The sequence below is a fragment of the Eretmochelys imbricata genome, chromosome 5, assembly GCF_965152235.1.
Source record: "Eretmochelys imbricata isolate rEreImb1 chromosome 5, rEreImb1.hap1, whole genome shotgun sequence".
Taxonomy (NCBI): domain Eukaryota; kingdom Metazoa; phylum Chordata; order Testudines; family Cheloniidae; genus Eretmochelys; species Eretmochelys imbricata.
The window spans coordinates 110193705-110206022 of NC_135576.1; the positions used below are offsets into that span (position 1 = coordinate 110193705).

At 40.8% G+C, this 12318-nt stretch overlaps 1 protein-coding gene across 1 annotated transcript in view; it reads left to right on the forward strand.

The window, feature by feature from the left end:
* The window catches only part of CNTLN (centlein), a 282411-nt gene that overhangs the window by 15777 nt on the left and 254316 nt on the right, over positions 1-12318 (forward strand). The window contains exon 2 of the mRNA XM_077817689.1: positions 9357-9445. Within this exon, the coding sequence (XP_077673815.1) occupies positions 9357-9445 (89 nt within the window). The remainder of the gene's footprint in view (positions 1-9356; positions 9446-12318) is intronic.

The following is a 12318-nucleotide window of genomic DNA, read 5'->3' on the forward strand; positions in this document are numbered from 1 at the left end:
ACTCAAACCTGTGGCTGAGTCACGCACACTGAGTCTGTATTTGAAACCAACCCTACCCCTTCTGGGGTATGCAGTCCATCAGGGGCCTATCCCAGTACCCCTCCATTGACATCTTTGTGGCCCTCCATGGGCTCAGTCTTTAAATAATCCTGGTCCTGGTATGATGCCATACCCTGCAGGCCTCCCTGCCTCAGTCCCACAGCCCCTTCTTGACTAGTCTTCAAATAGTCCCTTAACTGTGCTACGGCCCTGTACCGCAGGGCTTCCTCCCTGGAGACTCTTCATGCTCTCTGGGTCTTTCTGGCCCCAGCTGTTCTTCTGTCTTCAGTCCCAGCAGCCACCCAGGAGCTCCCTCTTACTCCCCTGGTCCCTGCCATCAACTGATCTGTCCATGGTCCTGATGCTCCTTCAGCCAGCTCGGAACACAGTCCTCATTCCTCCAGCTCCAGGTGACAACTCACTGTCTCTAGCTCTGCCATTTCTAGGGCCCTGAGTGGCTACTCCCTGCAGTCTTTCTGACTGGTTGCTTCCCCACAGCCACTCTAGGCCACTTGCAGGAGTTCTCTACTTCCACTTTCTGGGACGGGATGTGGTAGGACTCTGAGGCCTCCAGCAGGGGCCTCTTGCCCTAGTCTGGTGGTTCTCAAACTTTTGTATTAGTGACCCCTTTCACACAGCAATCCTCTGAGTGTGCCCCCCCCTTATAAATTAAAAACACATTTTTTATATTTAACACTATTACAAATTCTGGAGGTGAAGTGGGGTTTGGGAGTGGAGGCTGACAGCTCGCAACCGCCCCATAGTAACCTCACAACCCTGTGAGGGGTCAGAACCCCTGCCCTAGTCCACTCTATCACAGGAAATAACGTATAATACCAGTGAGGGGGTTGCAAGTAGTTGATGGAAACCAGCTTGGGGCTCAATTAATTGTTGTATAATTTACGTTAAACTCTTGGATGAGATATTCTTGTAGAGAGCACAACAGTTTAAAATGAAAATTGGTCTTGTAACAAGTTGACACCATGTAAACTGCAGCTATTACATGGTCCTTTATTACTTCATAAGTATTCTTTTAAATAAAAATTAAAATGATGAAGCACCGCCCCCCCCCCCCCCATGCTGCCCCGGTAAATCACATCCTGCTGCCATTGAAATCAATGGAAAATTGTGTAGAGCAGAGCCTGGTACAAACCCTGTTGAAGTCAGTGGAAAGACTCCAATTGACTTCAGTGGGCTTTGGATCAGGCCCTATACGCTTATCTTACTGTGGAGCTATGCTTATGGCTCTGTAGTTAAGATTTCAGATAAGTTCCATTGTGAGCCCTATTTCTAGCCTCCTTATAACTTTGGATATGGACACTAATTTGTCCAAAAATTATGAAATTTACTCTGAAGGTTATGGAGAAATTTTCTGCAAAGTTGGAAGAAAATTCTTTGGTTGATGAGTAATAGAACAGTCAAAAGAATACCCTGATTTGAAAACTTGCCCAATACTTATTTGAGTTCCTCTAGTTAAAAAAAGCTTGTTACTACCCTTTCATATTTTCCAGATAGTTAAATCTTGAAAACTAGTATAGAGGCTGCCATTTGAAGGAAATAAGATGTAATTAAGTAAAATAACTAATGATTATTATACATAATGGTAATAGTTATAGCCCTTTGTGTGGGATAGTATATTAGCCTTTAGGATCCCATGTGGAGGTATAGATCTGTTTTGCTGACTCACTCTGGAAATCAGACCACCAGGGGTCAAATTGAAAAATAAAATATAGTGGCACTCTTCCACGCTCTATCCACAAAATAAATTGCCCACTTGAGATACTAAAATCAGCTGCTGCTCTCAGAATTGTGCAGATGTTCAAAATATGTTCACGTATGCTCTCTGGGTTGTGCTCATCTCAATGGATTTGGCTTTTTGATTGAGGAAAAATGTGGTGGTAATCTCCTAAACCCAACCCACTTGTGGTGCCAAAATGAACTTTCACTCACAGTAGATTGTATAGACTTTCATAATATGATATTTTTTCTTCTTTGTTTTATACTTTGATATGGAGTGAAATAATTAATGGTGTCATTTTAAATTATCATCATAGGCATTTGAGCTAACACCCATTGAAATGAATTGGGCAGTTTATACCTCTGAGTTCTTGTTTCAGGCTCTTTGCAAACTCAGGCAGACATAGATTTATAGATTCCAAGGCCAGAAGGGGATTATTATGATCATCTAGTCTGACCTCCTATATAACATATTCCATAGCATTTCCCCAAAATAAGTCTTAGAGCATGTCTTTTAGAAAAACACCCAATTTTCATTTAAAAATGGTTAGTGATGGAGAATCCACCCCAACTCTGGGTAAAATGTACCAATGGTTAATTACTCTTGTGTTTAAAAAATGACACCTTATTTCCAGTCTGAATTTGTTTAGCTTCAACATCTAGCCATTGGATCATGTTATACCTTTTTCTGCTAGATTGAAGAGTCCATTATTAAATATTTGTTCCCCATGTAGACACTTATAATCAAGTCACCCCTTAACCTTCTCTTTGTCAATCTGAATAGATTGTGGTTTTTGAGTCTATCACTATAAGCATGTTTTCTAATCCTCCAATCATTTTCTTGGCTTTTCTGTGAATCCCCTCCAATTAATCAACATCCCTCTTGTATTGTGGGCACCAGAACTGAACATAGTATTCCAGCAGTGTTTTACCAGTACCAAATTCAGAAGTAAAATAACCTCTCCACTCCTGCTTGAGATTTCCTTATGTATTCCAGGATCACGTTAGCTCCGTTGGCCACAGGTCACACTGAGAGCTCATGTTCAAATGATTACCTGCCACAACAATCCTGAAATCTTTTTTAGAGTCCCTGATTCCCAGGATAGAGTCATCCATCCTTTAAGTATCACCTACATTCTTTGTTCCTAGATGTATACATTTATTTTAGCCATATTAAAATGCATATTGTTCGCTTGCTCCTAGTTTACCAAGCAATTCAGATCGCTCTGAATCAGTGACCTGTCTTCTTCCTTATTTACCACTCCCTCAGTGTTTGTGTCATCTGCAAACTGTATCCATGATGATTTTATGTTTTCTTCTAGGTCATTGATAGAAATGTTAAATAGCGTAGGGCCAAGAACTGATCGCTGAATGACTCCACTGGAAATACACCTTCTCAATGACTATTCTCCATTTACAATTACATTTTAGACATATCAATTAGCCAGGATTTAATCGATTTAATGTATGCCATGTTAATTTTATGTCGTTCTAGTTTTTAATCAAAATACTGTGCAGTGCCAAGTCAAATGCTTTACAGAAGTCTAAATATGTTATGTCAACATTAATACCTTTATCAACCAAATAAAAAAAAAAAAGATATCAAGTTAGTTTGACAGGATCTATTTTCCATACACCCATGTTGATTTGCATTATATTACCCTCCTTTAATTCTTTATTAACTATTACTATCAGCCACTTCATTATCTTCCCCGTTCGGAATCATTGTAGTCCTGACAGGGTTATAATTACCCAGGTCTTCCCGTTTACCCATTTTAAAAACTGTCACAATATTAGTTTTTTTTCCAGTCTTCAGGAACTTCCCCTATGCTCTAAGACTTATTTAATATCAACATTAATGGTATAGCAATCATCTCAGCCAGCTCTTTAAAAACTTTGGGTGCAAGTTATCTGAACTTGCTGATTTAAAAATGTCTGACTTTTGTAGTTTCTGTTTAAATCCTCCAGAGCTACTAGTAGAATGGAAAGAGTGTTGTCACCATATGATGAGACTGTATCATCTGCTTTTTCTCCAAATACACAACAGAAATACTAATTGAACACTTCTGCCTTTTCATTATTATTATTGATACTTCAATGGACAAATACCATTGTTTGTTTGGAGGTCCAGATGAAGGTAGTTGGGACTCAGCAGGAGGGGTGTCTGGGTGCAAGGGGGCTAGAGCTCAGCAGGGGGTTCTGGTGTGGGGGGGCTCAGTGATGGGGTCCAGATGCTGGGGGAGTGAGGCTCAGTGGGGTGGGGATCCAGGTGCAGCTGTTCGGGGTGTGGATCTGGGTGCGGGTGGCAGGAGGGTCTAGGTATGAGGGGGTTTGGATGCACAGAAGTTGGGCAAATGTGGGAGTAGCTCCCTGTACAGTGATCCCTCCCCCTGCAGCTAAGGAGCGATGGGTGCGGGAAGTATGGGCTGGGGGGAGTTTGCAGAGCTTCCTACAGCTGGGGGAGAAATGTGGGGATGGATCTGATCCAGCCCTGGTTGCCGTGCAGGGGAAGAAGTCATCCTGTCCTCCCCAGCCCAGCCAGGACTAGCAGCTGAGCCTGGTGCAGGGTAGGAGCCACCAGCCGGGTCTTCCCCAGTCCTGCTCCCTACCTCACAGTGATTTACCTTTCTGCCAGCTGCACTGGGCACCCGAAACATACTGCTCGGGAGGGTCGCATGACCGCTCTTGTGGCTTCCTTTTGCTTCCTCATCAGAAAGTTATTTTTCTACAGGGAAGCAAAAAAATCTGAGGGAGATATAAATTATGCGCAGTGGCGCAGAATTCCCCCAGGAGTAGTAGTTGCATGGAGATCTTGTTTATCCTGAAAGAGCCCAGCTGGTTCAGTTGTGGCACATCTTAAAGTGTAAGTGTGCACTTTTAAAGAGCCTGGCAAGGCATTTCAGGATAATGCTTTCAAGATGTGCAGTAACTAGTACTTCTGTGGAGGATTTTTTTGAGCACAAAATGCAGGAGATACTTCATAATGCTGAGCAAAGTCTTTTACTAAAGATTTGACTTCTGATTTGTTTTCTTACCTCAAAACTTGACAACTAGAAATCTAAGAACTGAACGTATCTTAAAGCAATAGACAGTGCCACAAGATAATGGCATTTTTAGTGTAAATTAACTGTATGGATTGCCCCTTTTTTGGCCTGGCTTTAGTAACTTCATGAATGTGTTTAATTTTGTCTGTCTTTAAGTTTCAGCACTTTCTCTACTAGGAGCTGAACTCCAGCACTTCTGCTGAATTAAAGGTGACTTGTAAGGGATTTCAAAACAAAACAAAGCTGATATATGGCCTTTCTTCCTTACAATGGAAGAAGGATTGAAAGGCTCTTGTTGCTTGTTTCTACACTAGAAATATCAGGAATGCGAATTCCCATGCCACGTGGGAGGAAGAATTCCCTGTCAAAATCTGTAAAGCCACCAAATCTTTCAAATTCTTCCATGATACATACAAAACATCATCATCATCTGCAAAGAAGGTAGAGAGCTGAGGCTGTTGCTTATGCAAAATATACTTGTTCTCCTGTTACTTCATCCTTGTGCTGTACTCCCATTTGTTTGCTTCATCTGTCTTTTGCATTTGGTAATATTTCCTAGGTTGTGAGCTCTCTGAGCAAGGGCTTGTCTTAGGTATTGTACAAACAAAAACAAGCACAATGGGAGACCTAGTTCAGTTGGCAGCCCAACGCAGTGCTGTAATACAAATGAACGTGTGGTCTTTTCCTGGATTTAGGCTATGTCTACACTACAAAGCTTTTAGCGAGATGGCTGTGTTGGCGCAGCCGTGCTGCTAAAAGTCACGCAGTGTAGCTGCTGTTTGTCGGCTCTCTTGGCGACAAGAACTTTGTTGACAGCAAAGCGCTCCTGCCGACAATGTGCTGTTCACGCTGGCACTTGCTGCCTCAAAACTTTTGTCTTGTGGGGGGGGGGGGGACGATTAATACCTCTGAAAGACAAAAGTTTTGTCATTCAATTGCCAGTCCTTCATAGCCTCACTGTAATACTTATAGGTTTCAGTTGTGCGTATGTATCCTTCTCACCCTGTAATTGAAGAGGTGAGGGTGTAGAATTTAATGATGATTCCTCTCTCCCAGGTGTTGGTATTAAATAGATGTAAACAAAAGACAAAGCCTTTTAAACAGTCTATGCAAATTTCTTCCCATCTTATTTGCTCAGCTTTTGGTCTCTTGTGATGTCATATTTCTTTTCGTGCTCTAGTCCAGGGGTTCTCAACCTTTTTCTTGCTGAGGCCCCGCTCACATGCTCTAAAAATTCCAGGGCCCAGCTGGGGGGGGCGGGGGGGGAGGGAGGGGACTGGGGTCTCTGGGCCATGGGGGGACCCTTGGGCATAGATATAGTTTTACTTCTATTTGGGGGGGTGGTGTGGGGAGGGTTGCTGGCTTCGGCCCTGCAACGGTCCCGGCTTTGGGGCCTTGGGGCGTGTGTGCTGGCATCAGCCCCGTACCGCTGCTGGCTTGCGGGGAGGGCCCTGGCTTCAGCCCCACACCGCTCCCAGCTGGGACAGGGACAGGAGCTGCTGGCTTAAGCTCCATGCTGCTCCCGGCTTCAGCGCTGGGGCTCGGAGCACCGAGTTTCAGACGTGGACTCCGCAGCCCCCCTGAAAGGGCTTGCAAACCCCCAGGGGCTGCGAACCCCCAGTTGAGAACTGCTGCTCTAGTCATCCATAGTGTTTATGGTAGACAAGAGCTGAATATCTAATTTTGGGGGATAATAGCACTCTTTTTGAAACACCCCACTCCTGGTTGTCTTCATACACCATAGAGAAGCAAAAATGGCACAACGCCTCCCCCACTTTTATTTTATTTTTTTTGCAAGCTTATAATATTGGTTCACCAGTCTCTGTTACATGACTTAAGTGCTTTCCTGCTTCAAGGCTCAAGTCTGTGAGTATTCTCATTCCTGTCAAGCAGGTGCTTCAGTGCTTTTCCTGAATCAGTACCTTGGTGGAATTACTGTGGTTTTTGTGATCTGTCAAATGCAGTTTGGTGGCAGTGATATAATTCACTTTACATCAACTACAGTATTTTGGTATTTCCTTGCGCCCCCCCCCCACTCCCCTCGCTTTGGTATTGCTGAAGCCCAATGCATTGGGGGAGAGGAAGTGGGGATGTTTTACTAGTAGTTAAGAAAAAGGCCTGGAACCCAGAATGGGCATGTCTTCTGATTTGGCCTAAGCCTCTAGCTCCTTGTATGATCTTAGAGCAAGTCATTTTGAATACTTTGAGCATAAGTCATCTCAAATGGAAAACTGCTGTAAGAGGGAAGAAAAAACACATGGCTTAAAGACAGACGTTGCATCTAAGCTGTATTTGGTTGAAAATTCCTTACCAGTGCCGTGATCGTTTCTGCTACTGCTGTTGTTAACCACTGTGAGGGATATTGCAACCCCATACAGTAACTTTTGGGACCATTGTATTAAATTTATGAATGGTTTATATATGACTGTCTTCTACTCCCTCAAGGAGGGTTTCCACAGCTGCTCCATGAACTAAAACCTTGGGGTGGGGGGTGATTAAGTGGGTTACTAAGACTATAAATAAGGCTACGATTTAGTCACAGAGGCCACAGAAGTCATGGAACCGTGACTTCAGCAGTGGGGAGTTGCAAGGTCCCTCACAGGCAGTGGGTTAGCTCACAGCTCCTGGCCACTGATCCTCATTTTGTCCTGGATATTTTTAGTAAAAGTCAGGGACAGGTCACAGCTTCAGTGAATTTTTCCTTTTTCCCTGTGACCTGTCCCTGGCTTTTACTAAAAATATCCGTGACAAAATCTTAGCCTTAACTATAAACAACTCCAGAGAGGGTACCACCCCTGGAGTAATTTGCACATATTGGTTCATATTGGGTTTTCCAGAGACGAAGAGATAAAGAAAGAACTTTGGATGTGTAAAGGCTGAGTTTACACTCACGGTCTTCGTTTTGATTCCGCAAATGGATGGGACTTTTGGTACTAAAGGGACCCCATCCTTGCTGGAAGGTTGGAAGGGATGTTGGCTTAGCAGAGTTCTTATGTGGGCGGTGGTCAATTTCTGGAATTTTTACTAAGCGTGTAGGAACTTTTGTTGTTTTTATGTTTTCTGTGTAATGTTTTTATCCTTAAAATATACTATGTTGAGGAAGAGCTGTGTTATAACTTGTGACTGCTGTCAGTACACTGTTCATAACCCTAGGAGAGAAAGCAACTCACAGAGGCAGTCTAGTTTGCTGGAGATATCACAGTGTATGGCAGGGGTCATATCCCTCAGATTCATTTGGTGTTATTCCTTTTTATTCCTAATGGTGGCTAGATTGAATGATAGTCAGTGACAGTTTTTGTATACTATGTACATACATGACATACAGAATTTTAGGTTGCAAAATCAAGCACTCAAAAATTAGGTAATTCTAGAATTAAGGTTACCTGTGCAGTCTTAAAATCGTTACTCAGAAGGGAGTAGGACATAGGTCCCTTCCCAGAGACAGATGGCTGGAGGCCTGAGACTGACTGGGCACTTCTGGAGTAGACCATTGAGGAGGAATATTGATGCAGTTACCCTGAAACTGTGACAACCACCTAATTTAGGATAAAACTGTCTGGTGCACATGAATGAAATCCATAATTCTAAATGTGGAAAACTAATATCTGTATTTTAATAAAATGCAAGAACAGTGCATTTTCAACTTAATTTTAACCTAAAATTAATTTAAAAATTAATTTAAAATCTATTCTCAGCTGCAGTTTTAAAATGGGGAGGATAAAAACACTCCCTTTCTTGTGGGATGTGGATTTTCTTTTTATTGGCATTATCCTGGATTTAGCCTTTCCTTACCTTAAGGCTTTGATTCTCAGCCTGGGGGTTGTCAAAAGGGGTGAAAGAGTCATGAGCATAGTGTATTTGCCATATTGCTAGTTTGCTAGAACATCCCAAAATGGAAAAGGAGTACTAGCATGGAAAAGGTTGAAAACACCACCTTACTGAAGTGAGTTCTAATACTCTCTTACTGATACTTAGAGATCCTCAATCTCGCTGCTTCTAATGCAGCTATATTTAAAAATCTTTGTTTCATGAAGGAGGAATTTGTCCCCTGTGTTACTTGTTCTCTGTCAAAATGCTCTGCTTCTAGTAAAAGCTATTTTTTGCTGCAAGATCAGAAAGTTCTCAGTATCATTAGAAGTCTCTATCCTTGATATAAGAGACTGTATTCTTCCAGCAGGGGAGCTGAATTGGGGAGTTGAGACTTGCTGTTCTGGTGAAGGAGTGAATTGCATTTCTTTTATACCTAGAACTGAAGGAGGAGTGAGAGCGGTCATTGAAGACTTATTGATTGGCATTTATTTTACTATTTCTGCGCTAATACTTTTAAATTGGTTTTTCTTTGTTGAGTTGGACATCTCTGTTGAAACAAGCAAGTAAATACGTCATCCTGAGCAGTGAAGTCACTGGACTTTTCTCTAAAATATAGTTCTTAATAATATAACTTTTGAATATTCATACTAATAGTTCATTATTCTGTAAAAGTTACATGCTAAACATACATATTTTGTATTGTTTATTTCTCTCTGTCTTTTTAAGGCTGATAAAGAATTTGTATGGTCTTTGTGGAAACGCCTCCAGGTGGCAAATCCAGATCTTACACAAGCAGTCAGCTTGGTGGTGGAAAGGTGAGCTTGAAGACTTTGTGTGATTTTTTTTAAAATCAAATATGCTAGGTATCTCTTCTGTTTGATGCCACATAGTTTCATGTTTAAAAAAACATTGTAAAAAAGTCTTAAACTTCTGAAATTATCTAGATCCTGTAATTCGTAAGAATGGTATCTTTAAACTTTGTCAAGACTCCTTAAAGCCTGAGAGAGGTTGCTTTTTTAAAAGCAAATCTAAATAAACTTTAAAACTCTGTGCTTTCATCCAGACTGCTCCTTATGCATTGAACAATGTTCCTAATCTTATATAAAAGGAGTCTATCCTCACATCCCTCAGATTCATTTGGTGTTATTCGTTTTTATTCCTAATGGTGGCTAGATTGAATGATAGTCAGTGACAGTTTTTGTATACTATGTACATACATGACATACAGAATTTTAGGTTGCAAAATCAAGCACTCAAAAATTAGGTAATTCTAGAATTAAGGTTACCTGTGCAACTGTAATTCTGTTCCCTGGTACATAAGCATTTTGGTATGGTCTTTAATTAAATGATCACATACTGTTTTTTCCACAGGATCCCTGCATTATTCAGTGGACAGGATGGACAGTGCTAAGTGAAAGAAGCAGCTGTTCAACACTTCTTTCTGTCTCCAAGCCCTGTACTGAATAAATAATATCTTATTTACTGATGGCATTCATCACCATAGTGCATCCGGTTCTTAAAAATATTAATGAATTTAGCACCATAATATATGATTGCCTTACAGATATTAATAAATTTATCTGCACATTATTTCTGTGACCTAGGGAAGTATGGTATCCCTATTTTGCAGATGGGGAATTGAGCCACACAGATACGTTCTGAGGCCAAAATTAGAAGAAGTGTTCATTAATTGTTGGTGCTCAACTTAAGATAGCTGTGACCTGACTTTCATAGAGGTTCTAATCACCTGAAACTTCCACTGATTTCAGGTAGAGTTGTGAGTGTTCATCACTTAAGAAAATTTTGCCTGAGTTGTCTCAAGTTGGACAACCAGAAAATAAGGAAAACAGTTAGTGGCCAACTCTAAAAATTTTGCATTAAGTGCGTTGCCCAACATCACGTAGAAGGTCTGTGGTACAGCAAGATACAACCCAGTTCTTGTGCACCCCAGTCTGGTGCCTTAACCACAAAACCCCTTTTTGATTGCTGCAGTTCCCTGCCCTAATCACCAGTCATCAACATCTGCTGTGAATATGGCCTGGGTTCTACAGTCAACAGCTCACTCACTGTTTTACTCTGTCTCATTTGCCATCCATCCTCTGCACTGAAAGAAGAAATGATTGTGTGGTAAAAATAGTATGTGATCATATAGTTTAAGTCTACAGAATAATGCATACAGACAAGGTGACATAAATTGATGTTGCATAGGCAACTTGGCTGCATTAGAACATTCAGAAAATGTAGGAGTAATTCTAGAACAAGTTCTGCTGTGTATGTTCAAATGATGACTTTCTGTGATTTATAGCTTGTCCAAATCTGGACATATTTTCATGAGGACAGAAGATATTTCTCTGATCCCGGGACTATTCCTCTACCAAATGTAAAGTTTTATTCCAAATCCCAGGGGTGCTAGAGCTATTAAAAAAACAGTCACACTTTTTTTTAACTTTGGCAAAACTGAAGAATGCTATCTTCATTCTTGGAAATGGCTGAACCACTTTTGCTAAAAACTATTTATGTAAAAATATTAATCTGAGGCAGAGAGCAAACACAGAAAACTGAAAGCTGATTGCATGATGTTTGGTAAAGTTATAAGAAGGTGAAAACAGGGAACTATAATGAGAAGTGTTCGGCTGCCTTATCTATAGGTGTTGGGTATGTCCCTCGCCCTATAATTATAAAAGGAGTGTGTGTGTATTACATACAAAAATGCATTAAAAGGAAGTTACTTAGGGCAAAGACAAGCTCACAAAAGTTAGGAAATGCCATTGAGTTGTATAGATTGTAGTCAAACACTGAACTATAGTTCAGACACTTTTATAGTCTCTTGTCCCCCCTTCCTCCAAATTTTCTTCCTAGGCTTTTTTTCACACTTAATTGTTGCCTCATATTTTAAATTTGTTAGTATGCGATTCAGGACAGGGACTGTCATTATGTATTTGTCATCCTAGTTAGCATGATGGAGCCCTAGTCCTAAATGGGGCATTTGACTGTTACTTTAATATAAATTCAATATTTTATTACTATTTATTATTTCAGTTCTCTGGTTACTATCATGAAAAACCTATGTGTTATTCTTTTATATATTCTATAGTTGCTAGAAAATAAAAGAGCATGGTAGGTAAGGAAACATTCCATAATATTATTTTATGGTGCATCTATTGATTTTTCTAGAGTCGAAAATTGAAATGTGTTTTGGAATATTCTTTTTTTTTTTTTGGGTCTATGCAATGTGTGTTGTCCATTTTTGGCTGTTGAGTCTCATATTCTGATTTTGTTTCGTACGCAAAAGCGTGGTGACAGTACTGTTCATACACCTCTCTAATCCTAAGTGCACTCTTTTGCTTCTGTTCCTTAAAAGAACAGTTTGATGCAGTAGAACTGCTGTTGTGAATTCAAAGGTATGAATGTCAAAGGTGTGTGTGTGTAATGTCTTTATGATATGTCTCCCCCATTTTCTTGGCCAGAATTATGGAATTTCCAATTGCCTCTGGAGCGTTTTTCCCAGATCTTAGCATAACTGCAGATGATCCTGGAGCAGGGTTTGGAAGTTGAGTTACTGCTAGGAATACCCATTCAGTGCAGATATGATTAATAAAACTCATAGCTTTGCACCTGATTATGGAGGTTTTGGTTTTTGATTTATAGAGCGCCTAATAAAGGGAGACTTTTCACTCTTTAAAACATT